We start from the raw sequence: 18,646 nt of genomic DNA on the forward strand, positions 1-18,646 counted from the left end.
GGCATGTAATTTTTTTTATCTAAATAGAAATAGGTCTAAGTAAATCTCAAATTAACTTAATTACATGTATGTGCTTGCACGCAAGGTTGCAATTAAAAGCAAACGTCTGTTGCGCACGAGGAATTTCATGTTGTTGTTGGGTTTTTTTTATTTTGTCACAGCCCAAACAAGTTGCTGTTTTTACAGTGAAATTTAACAAGAATTTAACTAGTGGCAATATTTCAATTGCGTTTGTTATTAAAAAAAATATATATATACATGTAAAGTGTAATGCCGTACATTTTATTTTTCTTTGACAAATTCCAATTTCATCCGTTTTATTACAGTTCATTTTTTCTATCTACAGGGAAAGCAACGTACAATGCGGACATTTAGAAGTTTACGCACATGTCAATTAAATACACCTTCTTTACTTAATTGCTCATAAAGTACCTAAGTTGTTTGGCCACACAATTTACAAATCATCTTAAATTTCTTGAGTTTATTTACAAAAACATTCCACCGTTGGTTCCAAAATAAACAATACGAAATGACGGCTTTGCCGGGAAATATTATCCGAAGTGGGCGGTGCTAAAACCTCCAGCGCGTGAATCAGTCTCACTTTCGTTCGCCGCTGTTACATCTGTCGTCTATGCTATTGGATTATTGGCTGTAAGGCGGTACCTTAGGCTAAAATGATTCCTGAAAATCTCTGAATAAATTGAAATAAGATAAGAACGCCTGATATTTCCGTGATATCATTCTGATTAAACCGTGCAGTCGGTTTAGAAAACGGTAGACTAATCTGCAAGTTTTATCAAAAATCAGCTCTTCGTACTCAGAAAGTCTTTTAGCCAAGATTTTATCAAAATACATTGAATGGGCAAGATAAAGGAAAGAATTTACAGACTTTATTGTAATAAGAAACTTCTAAGCGAAAATAAAAACGATTTGATGGAAAATTATTATCAAGGTGAGTAAAATGCTTTTGTTTTCTTTAATTATGCATGTAATAAAATATTCCGAGTGACTTATATCTGCATGATCAATTCTGGAATGGAATTAATTTATTGTAGAAAGGAAAGTAAGTGAGTAAAGTGATAAAGTTAAGGAAAAATATGATGATAACGATACGGACATGTCAAAGTGGTCTGTATTTCCATGATTACTTGTATCTAAACTTAGGGGAAAAAACTTAACTTCATCTTTCTTATTTTTTATGTAACTGAGAATGCTTAATTATATTGATAAAATAAAGATATCACAACTTTAACATCAAATCAATTAGTGTGTAATTTTGTACGCAAAAGATGTCCAAATCTGAATATGTATGATATATGGTGTTAAAAGTAGATTGAAAAACTTGAGGATATATGTTACAACTGAAATTTATACACGGTTTCTGGCAAAAGTCTTTAAAACATTTTCTTTAATTTGTTGCGCCTTCCTTAAGTATAAGAATGATATAACTTCTGACAAAATTACAATTAAAAAAAAACCTAAAAATGACTGTGACAATCTAATAAAAAACATTTCAACAAATATAACGTTTGAAACGCAGCTTTTTGTTGTTGTTGAGTTTTGTTTTGTTGTTTGTTGTTGTTGTTTTTTCATTAACATTTTTTTCTCAGTTGACTTTCTCTCGCATTATAAACGCAAATTAAAAAAGCGAACCCTTAAAAAATGAAGTAACGAGATCAAAATTTGAAAGTAAGACTCTTGAACTTGATAAAGACCATGATGATTTTTATTATTTTTTATTCGATAACAGTTAATGTCATTTTCGAATTTTGTTCTGCACGGGCGTATGCCGATCAAATTCTGGCCATAAACATATATCAATCTGGATTTCTAAGGTAAAATGTGACTGTTTCTTGTGAATGGATCTACATAGGGCCTTTGATGTTTCCTTAACTCTACTCAGTGAGGGCAATAAATCGCTTATTACTTTATCGTAACATCTACATATGAGCAGAATAGATCCCTATCACCGTGCCACCTGCAAATCTCACGGATTCTGAGATTTCGCGATAACTGACCTATGTTACAATAAACCAGTTTAAGGCCTAAAATAAAAACATCGTTTGTTGACCTCAGACCAGGTTAAAGTTAGCTAGAGCGCATTTAAGTAAAACACGCGAAATTCGTGCAAAAATATGACATGACAAATATCATCACCCCAACTGTAAGAAATTCTGTACAATTTTCTTGTGCTTTGTTAATTGATCGAAGTTAAAGCAATGAGCAATACATAATCAATATTCAATACAATTCAATCCTCAATACTATATAAATTTATTTGTTTATTTATTCATTATATATTTATTCATTTATTTATTTATTTATTTATTTATTCATTTACACTGTAAATTTTTTATTTACTCGTTTGTTGGTTCCTTCCTTCCTTCATTTATTCATTCATTCATTCATATATTTATTCATTCATTCATTCGCTCGTTCGTTCATTTATTCATTCACTCGTTCGTTAGTTAGATCGTTCGTTCGTTCGTTCGTTCGTTCGTTCGTTCGTTCGTTCGTTCGTTCATTCATTCATTCATTCATACATCCATTCATTCATTCTCTTGTTCGTCCGCTCGATCGTTCGTTTATTCATTTATTTATTCATTTTTTTTTCGTTCGTTCATTTATTCATTCATTCATCCAACCGTTTGTCCGTTCATTCAATCAATCAATCAATCAATTGTTCGTTCGTTCATTCAATCAATCATTTATTCATTTTTCTTTCATTCAGTCATCCTTTCATTCATTCATTCATTCATTCATTCATTCATTCATTCATTCTTTCTTTCTTTCTTTCTTTCTATCTATCTTTCTTTCTTTCTTTCTTTCATTCATTCATTCAAGAATATAAAATTTCAATAATTTAAATGGTATCGACAGTATACTAGTAGACAGACAATTATATTAAAAATTTAAAAGGAGTAAACTTTTTTAGTTTGGATTTTCCAGTACTAAAACAGTCGTTGCGAAATAGTAAGGACGCAAATAAGGCACATCATTCAATAAAAACGTTTAGAAATCTCGTGGAAACCTCTTGAGCCAAACAAACCTGACACAAATTGTTATCAGTAAGCAAGAGGGGTGCATCATAAAGACATGGGGGTTTAGTTTATACATAAAAGATACAATTACAAGTGTTTAGCAGTAATGATTGGGCCAATTAGCTAGAATTTCCTATCAATTAGACGGTTACGCGTCTATTTGCATTTCTTCCGGTGTGTCAGTTGGGCTTAACAAGCTTATGGATTAATTTACAGTTACTTTTGGTGTTTTCTTCAAACGCTGAATAAACAAAGACGTTTCATGTAGATGTAAATTAACCTTACACCTTGCTATGGACCAGCAACCCATGCTTCTAATGATCTTATCTGACTTTTTTCTTTCTTTCTTTCTTTCTTTCTTTCTTTCTTTCTTTCTTTCTTTTTTAATGCAAAATGATTTGTTTTATTCTACACATCACCATCCACACGTTTTCACTCAAAAAAAGTTTTTATTGATTTAAGAAATCAGTGTTATATTTCTTTTGAATGCGTCCGAAGTTCCAGTCAGTTTGCAAAGTTTATATAATGCCTTCGAATTGCGATATTTGTCGGAAAATCGTTTTGAAACACATCATTCTAACATTCGTTTAAACTAGCCAAAAATCTAAACTATATTAACTTCATCATTTAAAATTAAGTATAGAAGGAAAAAAAAGAATATTAACAAAATCTTGACAATTATTTGACACTAAACGGTGAAAGCCGAGACGTTCCGATATCGCGCCGAGAAGTGCCAATCTTGAGCGCCACTCATGGGGCCGCTTAAGTTACTGCTAAATAAATATTTATACAAATGAACGTACGGAGTTAAATTGCACCTATTGCTCCAGATGGTGGCATTGTTTTCTAGGAATTGTTTGTACATGGTCGCTGGTTACAGTTCTCGCTAATGACAGAAAACTGCAAAGAAAACACGCCTGGTAAACCACCGAATAATTTATTTCTCATGAAATTTCTTATTATAGACTGCAGTTAATGTCTATTTTTGAAAGTTTAGCGTCAAAAAACGTACCATATCCGTCTCATATGTCTGAAGTTTGTCTAAAAATAATCAAATAGGAAAAAAAGATCGATTTATTGAATGTAAAAAAAATGTAAAAATTGAAAACTCGTAGCATTCATTAATCGTCCGGTGTCGTACTTGGAAGAGTGCAATTTATTCCATATGTCATATTTATATCAGTAAACATTTATTAGTCAGAAAATAACTAAATATTAAATATAATTTGTTCATTTAGACAACTTTCAAATACATCTAAACATTTCTTTAATGGTCAGTCCGAAGTGAGTATGAATTATGAACGTACAAGAAAGAGTTGTTTGATGTTAAAATGTTAGGCCGAAATTCATTGTCAGGATTTTTTCTCATGCTATTTAATATTTTATACATATTTTTTATAAATAAAAATCAGAAAAAAAGCAACAGAAAAATAAACTCGTAAAAAAATTCTCAGTTTATTTACTTCGTGTGGTCTATCGGGCACCTGTCAGTATAAACCGCCATGTTTTAATGTTTGAAATATACTTAAAACAATGGATTAACCTTTCATCATTTTGACATACATCTATGTTAATTCCAGGATAAATATTTATAAACAATGCTCCATGTATTTCTTTATCTTTCCTAACCTCGCGTAATCTCGTGTAATCTCAAATAATCCGAGATTGTCAATACATTACCGTTACGGTGATTATATCTTTGGGAAATTTAAAAAAGAGCTTATATAACGTGACTTTTTATCTCTGGATATAATTCCAAGAACACAGTTATAATATAATGATAAAAAAACAAATTTTAATAATTTGATAATTCCCCGCCATGAATATTCATCCGACAAACAATAACTCTAAACATCGAAATCATTTCTGGCGGCTTATTAGGTAAATTCCTCCGTTTAAACCCCATCCAACCCAACCTCAATAAATAAATAAATAAATCCAACCCCGACCCCAATAAAAAAATAATGAATGAATGAATGAATGAATGAATGAATGAATGAATGAATGAATGAATGAATGAATGAATGAATGAATGAAAGATATCATTTTTACTTTTCAAAAGGTTTTTGGGTTTGGTGTTTCATTGCAGTTTCCAACATATATGTGAGCATTTGCCATTCAACTTATTTTGAACGTTTAAGTTATTGTTTAAAAAAGTCCATGGATGCTTCAATAAGATAGATATTCCCACAGTTGTCTTCTTCCGCCGTATCTGTAAACTTCACCATTTATATTGCATACACAATAAATGTGATGGTATTTATATTGTATGAAGTTAATTTAGCCACAGAGGCATGCATGCATGGTGTGTGAGCGCTTCTTTCTTGGTGAAAAATTAATAATGCTCCTCCAGGGCCCCATCATTTCTTGTATGCTCAGTCCCCTGAGTAAACTGGTTTGCATTTGAAACAGAAGCAATTTGCAGAGAAAATGAGATTTACACGTAACTCATGGAGCACCTGTTGGCATTCTGTATATTCCTGCGCCATTTCTTGATGTAATGCGGCTTTGTAGAATGTAATTGCGCAGTTGGTAATATTATTATTATTTCCGCGATCAAGGGTCGTCTGCTGCAGTTGATATCAGCCGTTTTAGAGTTGAGATACATGTAGTTCACATTTTTTACAATATTTACCTCCCTTGCCAAAACAAGCAGCCATTTAGGGGGTCAATAATCTATAGACAAGGTATGAGAATATCAATATAAACAGCTGATATAATTAAACTGTCAAATTCTTTTTTTTTATTTTGAAGAGTTGTATTATTATATCACCAATATGTAAAATATTTATCAGAACTTATGAAGATGATATAATTATGAAAGTTTTTTATCTTATATTAAGCGTAATTGAAATACATCGGAAATCATGCCCCGAAATGACCCTCAAAATGGTGGCCAGTGGAGGTAATAATTGCTTTGTAAAAAGCATGGAATATATAGAATTCTAGATAAAAAAATGGTTTTATAAAATATATGAATTTGCGAATATCAATACATTTGTAATTTGAAATTGTAATATAATTATGTCGATATATCCATAATATGAATATTTATATCGTTTGTCTAATATAGGTCAAAGGCTGTTGTTGTTTTCCCCCTTCAACAACCTGGCAAACCCCTGATAATGTTGGCATTCTAAATTCAATTATTTATATAAAAAATGTAAAATTGAAATTACCATGTCATTAATTATAAAATCAAATTCGAAGCGGAAATTTATGAATGTAAAATAGAGTCTTTGTTCTACGGAAAATCAGTTTTGCACGCTATACAATCCAAACTTAGTCCAATAATTGTTTTTAAATGGTGGATAAAATCTACGTCAAAATGTTGAAGTGTAAGAATGATGGTCACAGTGTGAAACAAGATTGATCTAAGACAGGTCTTTAAATACCAGAAAAAAAACAATCTCAAGTTTAAAGTCATGGAATAAAAGCAATTAAAATCGTCGTGCAGTCACGATCTGCTACGTTGAAAGAAACGCATGTGTACAATTCTGGGTTCGAGGTAAAGAAGACATTTGAGCCGCGTCACGACAAAACCAACATAGTGGGTTTGCGATCAGCATGGATCCAGACCAGCCTGCGCATCCGCGCAGTCTGATCAGGATCCATGCTGTTCGCTATCGGTTTCTCTACTTGTAATAGAGTTGGTAAGCGAACAGCGTGGATCCTGATCAGACTGCGCGGATGCGCAGGCTTGTCTGGATCCATGCTGGTCGCAAACCCATTATGTTGGTTTTGTCGTGACGCGGCTCATTTTATGAGCTCAGTGTCAGATCTAAGGTATTTGTTTGGTCAGAACTAGCACAGAATGTTCATTGACCAGTGCAAAACGTAAGAAATGTCGACATTGTTCAGAATATTTTTAGAAACTTGATGCCCTGGAAAGAATTGCTTAATGAAGTTATCTTGTGTAGCTGTAATAATTTTTTAGGAAGAAAGAGAAATTACCGCTCCACATTTAATTTGAATACTAGCACTCATATATCAATAATGTGCTGTGAAATTACTATATTAATATTGTCTTAACTATGGCATTATATTGAGTTCTCTTTTTTATATGGTAAACGGTATCAATTCTTAGACATTTCTTATTTTATTTCATTATATAGAAACAACATTATCATATCAAAATTGGTAGTTGCGAAGCGTCTTAAATTTGCACGTAAGCCGCTAGACCGCTTCCGACCTTTTTTTTTAAAATATAGAAAAATATTTTGGTTTACATGAGAGGGCCTACATGAGATTTCCAACAGTAACGCATCTCTAACAATCCAAAGCATACGGAAATTGCTGCGGTGCTTGTCCTTCATGTCCCCCATCCCCTCCGCTTCGAAGTTGGCCTACATATAAATTTACACGAAGCTACGGGCCTTAGTCGTATTTGTGAATACATGTAATATACGTAATATACTAGATAGTTATTTTTGCGGAATTCTGTTACGGAATGTATCTACAGATTAGTATGTAAAGTATATCATATTTCTACTCGTGACATAATTGTTAATAAATGTCATAAAATAGTTATATACCCTGCCTTTATCATTGTATCTAAAACTGTTCAGATTTCAGGGCCCGTCACTACTGTTCAGTGTACACTTGTACAAGTTTTGACGGCTTAATTAAGATTCAGTGTTAACAGGTGCTTGTTTTACATCAATCAAGCGTCTGTGTGCCATCACGAATTCTAAATTTTGGAGGAAAAAAGTCCTGTCATGCTTGTAGAATGAAATAAAGTGTAGCTGAGTCAAGAGTCTTTTGAAAATATTCAGCGAAATCTTGTATTATTATTATTATTATTATCATTATTATTATTATTATTATTATTATTATTATTATTATTATTATTATTATTATTATTATTATTATTATTATTATTATCCAACCCTTTACTCCACCAATCCATCAACCCATGTATGTATTTCAATTTTAATTTTTAATATTCATATAAATTTATTCAATCTCTACATATTTAAGCATATAAATATTATTCCATAACCACAGAGTGGAAAAGTGGATAATTGTCCACCTTGTAAAATGTACGAGTACTTTTTTTTAGTGTTCGGTGGAGTTTTGTTTTCCCTATTCCCCATTCACTTTATGGAACTGTGAACATTTATTTTAAAGAATCTTACAAACGGCTGGCTGAATTATGCAGGCTTAAATCTGTCGACCTCATTGACCTAGCGAATGTAAGAAAAGCAGGGGATAATGTTATCTGAACTGACATTTTAATACCCATGAGAAGTGATATTAAAAGAATATATCATTAAGTGGGTTTTATTTTTTCCTAGAAAATTGTTAAATCCCCGTAATTCAAAATTTATCTAAAACATGAATGTTCAACTTGCGCATATCTAAGCTCCCTAACTTATATTTTGTGGCACTCATATATTTAAAGGTGAAATTCAAACTAGATTCTGCTGATTAGATGTAAAGTATTTTGTTAAGAATTCAATTAAACTTGTTTTGCAGAGCTTATTCCAAACCTTTAGTCCATTTTGTCATGAAGCTAACTTGTGTATATATCTGAGATTTTGTAAACGTAAATGTTGCTTCCATGACGTTTCATCGTAAGACATCTCGTCGAGTGTCACAGTTAGCCGAATCCGACATTTGATAGAATTGTATAACTTGTAGAATGCGGTTGAATTTATTTTTAATGTCGAAATTTGTCCGAACAATGTAAATTTTATTTTTAAGAAATAAATGAATCAGAATATTAAATCCCGTTTTTTATTTTTTGTATTAAAAGTAGAGCCTTCTCACGAAAATAAACTTTTAACAATAGTTGTCATTTGCGACTAGTCCAATGGTAAATCAACAAAGAGCCGTGACGCAAAACCTTTTTCGCCCGCAAACCGCGATACATGCTGTTCGCTATCAGTTTCTCAACTTTTAATAGGGTTGGTAAAGCGAACAGCATGGATCCTGATCAGACTGCGCGGATGCGCAGGCTGGTCTGGATCCATGCTGGTCGCAAACCCATTATGTTGGTTTTGTCGTGACGCGGCTCAAATTTGAATTTCTTACACAGATCACCTGGGACACTTACAACAGAAAGATATGAGAAATATAAGAAAGAAATACACCCAGATATATATTGAAAAGGGTATGTTCGTGCAGTTCTTAGCTAGATTTAAGTGAAAGCGTTGCAACGATTTTCAATTTTGGAACATATTTCGCAATTAGAATAGTTTTCTGTAAAAACCTGAAAATTTGTACTCAAGTTATTGGTCTAGACCTACATCAAATGGAACATTTATCTCAAAAGAATATTTCGAGTCCCGTGATGTCAAAAAAAACCTGTGGATGTCCTTTGACACCAAACAAGAGCTAAAATGCGTTTAAAATCCTTTTTAAGCAAAATATAGTTAACCTTAAGCCAGCTTAAACATACAAGCGGTTCTTTAACTCAAGAAGATTTAAAACTAATTTTAATTTGTAAATTGTATGTCTTGGAATTAATTGATTGACTTGTGCACTAAAACTTCACACCAAGTCTTCCCATTCACAAGATCTTATCATTTTCACATTCACAAAGAGTGGGGAAATCCAGGAAAAAAACGGAAAAAAATGGTCTGCAGTTTTTTGTGCCATGTTACATCTCTATCTGCGAAAATATTTGGAACGAGGCATTACTATCTACTAGTGTATCTTTCAGGTTGCATGCACGATTGACGCGTGCATGATGCATACGTGCACGTGGGGCGTAGTATTGAAACAAGAAGCAATTTCTTTCTTTGTTTTGGAGTCAAATTGAAGGCAAGGTCTATAATTTATAGTAATTTGATACATCAGATCGTTCATGAAGTTTAGAAAACAACATCATATCTCAATTTAATATCTAAATCCTCGTTAATCTTGATTTTTTAGAGGCGCAGTTTCGAATTTTGACTAGAATTCTCGTTTATACGCCTACAAACAATTTAAATGACAATTCATGCTTAGATATCTTTAACATGGACGTTTCTTTCTCTTCATTTTTTTAAAGAATATAATTCTTTTTTTTTTTTTAGAATTTTCATATTTTTTATGAATCTAGAATACAACAACAACGTTTTATTAAGCATTGCATACCTGTAAGGCAGTATTATTTTTATAAAATAAATGAAATGAAATATAAAATAATAAAAAATAAAATGAAAAAATATCTAGAAAAAAAAAAAAATAATAATTTTAAAAAAAATGAGACAAGATATGATGACATTTTTTTCTTCTGAGTAGGAATACATTTTTCTTACAATCAATTTTTGGCAAACGAAGACGTAACGGTGGATTTCCCTACTCAATAAATACATAAAATAAATATTTTCACAACAATTAGACAAACAATGGTTGGAAGATTACGAAGCCATTGTCTTATGTCGGCTTGTTTCTTTTATGTTTGCACGTGACCATAATCGGATTTCTCACCTTTTAAGATCAGTAATTCGGCTAATACCATCTACCGTACGTTTTGGTCTACTCAACACAACTAAGCGGTTCTTTTGATAAGGCGTTTTTGTCATTTAGTCTTCTTGAAAATTCAAATACAAATATCTTTATTTATTTATCTTTATAAATGTTGTTTTTTTTTAAGAATTTATTCCTATATCTTCGTTTTAGTTGTTTTGTCTTTATAGCTTATTATCTTGTATGTATATTGAATTCATTATTTTATGATATAATATTATATGATATAATCAAAATGTATATGAGGTCAATTCGCATCTAAGCAATACATATTGATCTTTTTGAAATCATTATTAATATTGCATGCTTTGCAATTAAGCTGCATCTTTATTTTACTTTACAAAATGATTTAGAATGTGTAACATTTCTTTATTAACTAAATTGTCTTTTTTTTATAAACCTTGTCTCATCAGCAGCCGATTTTTTGTTTGTTTGTTGTTTTACGTTGTGTACGTTTCTGGGTTAAAAGAGTCATTTGAGCGTCTTTTCTTTCTTTCTTTCTTTCTTTCTTTCTTTCTTTCTTTCTTTCTTTCTTTTCTTTCTTTCTTTCTTTCTTTCTTTCTTTCTTTCTATTCTTTCTTTCTTTCTTTCTTTCTTTCATTTTCAAGTAAATCAGAATGTCTTTTGGTTTGTTTATTTGTTTTTATGTTGTTGTTTTTTTTTCTTTAATGAAATAGATTTATATTGTATCATTTGGGGTTTTTTTTATTATTTTGAATCAACCGAGGCATGTTCTTGCGCATGAATTAGTCAATAACTTAAGTCAATAGATACGATCGAGTTAATTTATTCACTTAATTCAATCACTTTAAGGTAATACAAAGTTATCGTTTAATGAAAGAGGGATAAAAGTAAATGGCCATTGCTATACATGCATATATTTGATATATTAAAGAAAAAGACACAAAGAAAAATACTCAGGTGAATGTCTGAAATATGAACTAATATTTGCGACGAAATATTTCTTTTCGGGTTAATCAATATATTAACATAAACGCAATTATATAATTTGCATCCACTAATGCCTTTGATGTTACCGTTAATTGATCCGGATCAGATACGGTCAGTTTGATTAAGCGGAACACCACGTGACTTGCCAGTGTGATGACGCAACAGAAAATATGCAAAGTTATCGGATTTGATTGGATGACTTGTATCACGTGGTTTTAGACAGAATCCAAAGCCATTTCATCTTTGTGATAAAACGTATGAAAATAAAATTTTCCTTATCATTTCAGATAAACTGTTTGAGCGATAACGTTGATAAACAAAGTGCTCTCCTAGAAGAAGGAAAAAATACACTAAAAAGTAATTTGAGTCTTGTGTGCAATTTGGATTACGTAAAAAAAGTGAAAGTTAAGATTTTACTAATCTAACGCTAGTGTTGTAGTTTTAGATTTATATAGTGAACAACGACTGTGATTATGTTGTATAAAGTACCAGATCAGGACGAGAATCAGTACCTTCAGAAAACGGAAGCAGACGACAATTACGAGAAACTTTACACAAAACCGGAACCAGTCCAGGACTTGAATTCTGGTTCACCTACCATGTTTCAACCTTCAGTACCAGCAATGTCAACTCCACCCACCTCATCACCGTCCTACCAGGACCCACAGACAACAAATAACCTTGGATATTCTAGTTCAATGTATGTACCGGGATCAAGATCCGTACTTCCGTCCATGCAGTATCTTAGCAACGGTAATCAAGCTTCTTCAGCCTCGTTTTGGGGAATGCAGCATTCAGATCTTGGATATAGTCACGCACACGGTTCAGGGAATGTTTCTCCTTTAACAAAGCCATTTTCATTTGACCCAGCACAGAACTCCACTTCACCAACATCTCGTGCTGAAGGCATGGCATATCCATCTACCGGGGGAATCGCCCGTCCAAACCCGTACCCTTCCTACATGGGCGCCGATATCTCACCATGGAGTATGGCCATTCAACAGGGACTTCATAGGATCGGAGCCGGTAAGTTATGATTAAACAAGATCTGTTAAGAATTGAAGGATTTTAAAATAAAAAAATATTTACAAAAACAAAAACTCACAATCTTACTTGAAAAAATAAAAGTTTTTAAAATTATTGAAAGCAAAGCTTAAATTGCGAAGTTTATCAAATTAAAGACATCGAAAGTATTCAGACTGTATTTAAGATAATTTATGGAAATCAAATGAAGTTTAAGTCTCGAATCATTAGAAAAGTGATTATTTTTGTATCCTAAGGAACAAGCTAGAAGACCAACCTCTTATTAACTGCGAAAATAAAAACTTAAAATAAGTCAGAAGAGATAACATTAAAATAGGGACATTGAACATATGTGGAGCTGAGATATTTTACAACTCTTTTTTTCTATATTTGCAGACGGACAAGAATATTTCGCTGACATCGAAGCACGTGAGTGCGTGAACTGCGGGGCTATATCCACACCTCTCTGGCGCCGTGACGGAACCGGACACTATCTTTGCAATGCCTGTGGATTGTATCATAAAATGAACGGAGGTCTAAATCGGCCCCTACTTAAACCACAGAAAAGACTTGTAAGTGCATTATTCAATACCAACCAATTAGTGAATTAAAGAAAAAAACGAAATTTTGCTTAGATTATGAGAAAAATAGAACGTTTAATTACGAATTACTACCGCTTGCTTCACACATGATGCATTTTCTTTAACTAGAACTGTTGATAGGCATTCCCAAACGCTATGGGAAAATGTTTTTATTAAATCTTCTAGCAAATTACACTTGCATTAAATTGAAGACTCTTTTTTTAAACAATTAAACGATACTGTTGTAAAATGTTAAATGAAACCATGCTTTTACATCCTGAAATAAAATAAAATTGGTTTAAAGGAGTAGTCAAACGATTGCACATTAAAGCATTTAGACTTTAAAATGTATTTAAGTTCGTCGCAGTTCACATAATATAGAAATGGTAAACTCTGTGTTGAAATTAATTGATTTAGTCCTCAATTTTGGCTCTGATTCAATATTCAAATTAGTTAAATTATCAGAAAACTTTATCTAAATCAGATATTCAACATCGTCTGTGAATTTAGATACAGTATTTAGTATGTTTTTATTTTTTAAGAAAACCACTACCCTACTTTATAGTCTCTAAAAACCTCTATCCTACTTTAATAGATATTTATTACTCACTTTCAGCGCGTATTTTAATCGCGTGTCAGATTTTTATCTTTTTATTTTCATTTCGGATGCAACTTGAATTAATGAAAGATGAAATGATTTAGACAAGATATATATACTCAATATTAAGTGCACATTTTCATAAATGAAACACTGGAATTAATGTCAGATTTTCTTTTTTACCTATATGTGACCTATGAGTTAATATGAAAGAAAAGAAAACTTACTCTTTTGTAAATGTACTTTATTGCGCACATAATGTAAGTTGACTGCATGGTACCCTTTTGTAAGAGAAGGCACAGACACGCTACCAGTTAAAATAAACATATTATGCATTTATCTAACTGTTAATATTGTAATAAAGACTAATGATTTAACCCGTTACCACACAATATGTCTAACATGGATTTGTCTATATTTCAATCTGGACAATAACCATCATTATTGGAAAATTCTCAAAATAAGTATGGCCTGAATAGCGAACAGTGCAGATTATGATCAGACGGCCAAGAGGCTGAACTTGGTATGCACTGACCAAATGGGTAGAATCAGTTACCGCTAGCAGGCTAACAGTTAATGTGTGTCCTTTTTTTCTATACTGTGTATATATATGTATATAAATTGTTGGCAACATTCGAATTTAAGCAAAAAATTATAAAAAAAATCACTGTAGCTGTAGTATACCGTAGAATTTAACTAATTTCTCTGTTTATCTGTCTCGAAATCCTTCTTTTTAACTGTTTGAATGACTAACAATCTGTTTTACCTCTTTCTGTTGTAGAGTGACGGCGACTACCAATCATTTTACCCCACCCACCCTTATATGACCGGCATGGGCCCGTGGATGAATAATGGACAGTTTATAAATAGAGGAAAAGTAGGTTCTAAAATATGTTGTTGTTTTTTTAAAGTCAAGTTCTTTAAACTCTGAATCAGAGCCAAGTCAATTTTAAATTAAGGCAATTTGTTTTTTATTTGCAAGGTCTCTGTTTAAACAAATAATTGTTTGAATACCACAAGCTATACAATTCCTAGTCTTACGGAAGCAAACGAAGATCATCGAATTTTCTTAACTTGTAAAGTTATGGCAATGGTTATGAAAACTTGAAGAAAGAAAAACATTTAAAATAAGCAACACATTTTAAGAAACGAAGAATAAAATTAAATCGTGAAATTTCCAAGAAAAGTTCATTTGTCAACATGTATACATTTTCCAATGTTCAAAGAAGAATGCAGGGTACTCTTTCAAATCTCGTGATTTTTACATGACATCATTGTTTTGATAGATTTTCTTCATTTACTTAAATATCAATTTCAATTCCTCACAGAGTGCCTCCCGACGGGTCGGTCTAGCTTGTGCCAACTGTCATACAACGACGACGACGTTATGGCGTCGCAACAGTGAGGGTGAACCAGTATGTAACGCTTGTGGGCTCTACTACAAACTTCACGGGGTATGTCTATCAATCTATAATACAAATACATACGCATATATTTCTTTGTTAATTAAATGTGAAAAGGGTATTTCTGAAATAGACACATTTGCAAGTTCAAGAACAAAATTAATAGCATATAAACGTTAAAAACAGCTAGAATACTGTACTGTCCGTTTGAACCCACCTTAATACCTGATCTCTGTGAACTGTTCATTTATTACTAATCTAAGGCTTCTTGAAAAATTGAAAAAAAAGTGCAAAGTTCGAATATAGTATGTAATTATACAGAGCAAAACATCAGCTTTTTTATATGTATCATTATTCAAAAAGTTGTGTTTTTATGTTATAAAAATCAGCGGGTGTTATCGGCAAACTGTCTCGAAGTGATGCCGCCATTTTTCATCCTGACATCACGTTGTAAATCACTCATTTCTGCTTACGTTTTTATATCCAAGTCATATAACTCAACACTTAAAAATTTATATGATACATTCTGGGCAGCTCATGTAAGATATATACAATTTCTACGGCTCAGTTCTTGGTTGTTGTTGTTTTTTTACTTTGAGGTAACTGGATCATTTGCTTCTGTAAATCAATAGTTGTTATTATTCCTTACTGTAGCTTTAAGTTAAACAACTTTTAATGGACAGAAAAATAAGCCAAAATATCGTACACTCTACCTTCAAACAAGCACACACTTTTTTTTATCAAAATGTTGTTTTTCGATGTCAGAAAAGTAACTCATTGCATTTATATATCCGGGTTATTTTTCTGAACAGTTTTAAGGGGTTCTTTTTTTTCTTCAAAATCAATAAAATTTGATACTGTACATTGTGAATTCAAGGGATTTCAACATCAGAATGTTGTTTTGACAACAATTGTATAAAATCATGTCGGACTTCTCTGTGAAGATTTCTGGCCATGCTTAACTTGTATCATTGACAAGTCAGAGTTGTCGTCAGTGGTCAGGGAGTTAGAGGTGTTACATTAAAACTCGGTTATAGCGAACCAGTCGGTACGTTATATCCGGAATTTCTTATAGCCAATACAAAATGTATTAGGAATTAGTTATAAACAACCAATTTTTTTTTTTTTAATTTCGATTTTTGTTAAGGTAAAAATGCCGTCACTGATCAAGTGGTTAAAGGTGTAAAACTATTATATTTTTTGTGAATGCAGGTAAACCGACCTCTGGCAATGAAGAAAGACGGTATTCAGACTAGAAAACGTAAACCAAAGAACCTGAAGTCAGCTGGAAATAGCAACAATTCTGACAACAACAACACCGTCAAATCCGAACCAAGTGGTAAGTTTATATGAAGATTTTTATTTAGAAATTATTCAGAAAGTGTTTTGTAATTACTGATTTTTTGGAGAAAAAAAATTGAATGCTGTACGTGTTAAAAATCCAAAGAAATTGAAACGAAAACTTTTGCCATACTTTTTTCTATTGGTTTCTTGCTTTGCAATCTTGAAAAAGGGAGACCAAGTGATCTGCTTAAGCATTATTATTATTTTTTTAATATAGTACTACAATATTGTCCTGAATCATAGCTAATTATATATTTTCACTTGTAGAAAAGCGTACGACTGTGTCTCCACCCCAGGAAAACAGTGGGCCAAGAGAAAGCGTTGTCGATGACTCTATTTCCGGTTCCGGAAGAATGCATCAAATGACGTCATATCCTGTTTCTGTAAAATCAGATCGTGAAAGTCCAAAAGAAGCTCACAACGGTTATTCATCGTCTTTTCTTACACTGACACCACCTAAAGCATTAGGAGACAACATTGACAAAGATGGACACTATCAGCATTTGAGTGCGCATGCGCAGCAACTATATGCAGCAAGTCAGAACGCTGGACTAAATATGGGCATTGTAGCTACTTAAAAAGAGCTCCTATTTATGATTGATATGTGTATTTCAGCATTAACTATGTTTAAAAGTGCGTTTGTGTTTATGGACCGTGATGTTAAGTGCCATTTAGTGTAAATAGAAAACATTTTCATAGCCTAGATAAGTAGATAGAATTTAAAGTGAATAAAATGCATAGTGCATTTTTCAATTAATCTTCACTGGTGTATATATTTTCGAGAAAAAATTAACAAAGATTTTCATAAATTAATTATGGAAATATCGTTTCCAGTAGATAAATGATAATATATTCTTTATTGATAAAATGTATAAATAATGATGCCAGATGTAAAAGCCCCAGTAACTGATACTATAATGTATCAAATATTTGTTTTGTTACCATTACATTAAAGAGCCATAACGACCAATTTCACATTCTGTTAAACATAATTATACCAATTTTAATATGATTTGTAACAATACTTTATTTCTTATTCTAAACCATATAATTATACTGCAGTACTTTTAAACAAAATCTCCACATAATTTTATTATCATTTGTATTTACATTACTATTTTTCTGCACGAAATATTTTTGTTATAAAAAGTAGGCCGTCGTGGCTCAAGCTTTTTCTATAATAGAAGGAAATTACATTGGCATAACAGGTAAATAATTTGATGCATGTTCGTTCATTTGTATCTCTTTGTCTTTTATAGTGTTTTGATATTTGTACCAAATCTCAAATGTTTTTACACGACAAATGCGGAAAATGAGTTCTCAATAAAAATGAAATTTAACTTTCCTGACTTTCGTTTTTTTGTTGTTTTTTTTTCTTCTTCTTCCACCACGCCCCCCCCCACCCCCTTGTAATAGTAAAGAAAAAATTTAACCGCTGTACAAAAGCACAGGTTATCGGCGTGGGACCAAGCCCTACCCCTAAGGTACCACCCCCAGGACCATCTATACTACCCAAATATACTTCAATACATTCAAATTACATGTCAATACAAAATCAAACAATTCTCTATCAAAAAATATAATATTGATACTATAAACTATGTAAAGGTATGTAACTCTCCCTTTAAAATCTATGTTTATAGTATCAGTATTATATTTTTTGATAGAATTGTTTGATTTTGTATTGACATGTATTTTGAATGTATTGAAGTATATTTGGGTAGTATAGAGGGTCCTGGGGGTGGTACCTTAGGGGTAGGGCTTGGTCCCACGCCGATAACCTGTGTACAAAAGTATATACATATACATGTATCTCTAACTAAGACACGCTATTTACCGCTTTATCTGGGTGTCATTGCGTTGTATTAAGTCTTGGTGGAGAAGCCAATATGTCGCCCTGTCAATGTGGTATTAAATTTTATTAAACGAAAAAAACATCACTGTTTAAAGATAAGATATATAAAATGACGTCCGTTAAAGACGAGGTCGGCCAGAGTGCAGGGTTGTCTCACATGTTCATAGGTTTCGTCACACGCCTAATGCGTTTCCCCGAATGCAGATTTCTTTTTCTCAAATTTCTTTTCTAACTGTTAACAGGTTTCTGTGGTAAGAAATTCGGAATTTATAACCGTGTCATTAATATAAACAGTAAACATGTTTCTCTATTTCTTTGCCCACGCCTAGAAGGGCGGTGTTAGAGTATAAAATTACCCGAGTGCCATGTCCAATTAGTGATACCATTTGCCT

The 18,646-nt window shown here is 32.2% G+C and overlaps 1 protein-coding gene across 1 annotated transcript; it reads left to right on the top strand.

Moving 5' to 3' along the window:
* The first annotated feature begins 663 nt into the window (after positions 1 to 663).
* Positions 664 to 17,745, top strand: LOC132760214 (transcription factor GATA-4-like). The gene is made up of 7 exons (XM_060752132.1): positions 664 to 952; positions 11,738 to 12,476; positions 12,870 to 13,045; positions 14,434 to 14,529; positions 14,981 to 15,106; positions 16,268 to 16,394; positions 16,667 to 17,745. The coding sequence occupies exons 2-7, from the start codon at positions 11,924 to 11,926 to the stop codon at positions 16,975 to 16,977; spliced, it is 1,389 nt and encodes a 462-aa protein (XP_060608115.1). The 5' UTR covers positions 664 to 952; positions 11,738 to 11,923; the 3' UTR covers positions 16,978 to 17,745.
* Positions 17,746 to 18,646: the final 901 nt, after the last annotated feature.

Source organism: Ruditapes philippinarum, unplaced genomic scaffold, assembly GCF_026571515.1.
Source record: "Ruditapes philippinarum isolate M1 unplaced genomic scaffold, ASM2657151v2 ctg264_1_1_1_1, whole genome shotgun sequence".
NCBI lineage: Eukaryota > Metazoa > Mollusca > Bivalvia > Venerida > Veneridae > Ruditapes > Ruditapes philippinarum.

Bases quoted from the DNA above. Each gene is read 5' to 3' on its own strand.
- LOC132760214 (XM_060752132.1), top strand. From the start codon at position 11,924: ATGTTGTATAAAGTACCAGATCAGGACGAGAATCAGTACCTTCAGAAA. The intron at 12,477-12,869 runs GTAAGTTATGAT...CTATATTTGCAG, and splicing joins ACTTCATAGGATCGGAGCCG to ACGGACAAGAATATTTCGCT. The intron at 15,107-16,267 runs GTATGTCTATCA...TTGTGAATGCAG, and splicing joins TCTACTACAAACTTCACGGG to GTAAACCGACCTCTGGCAAT.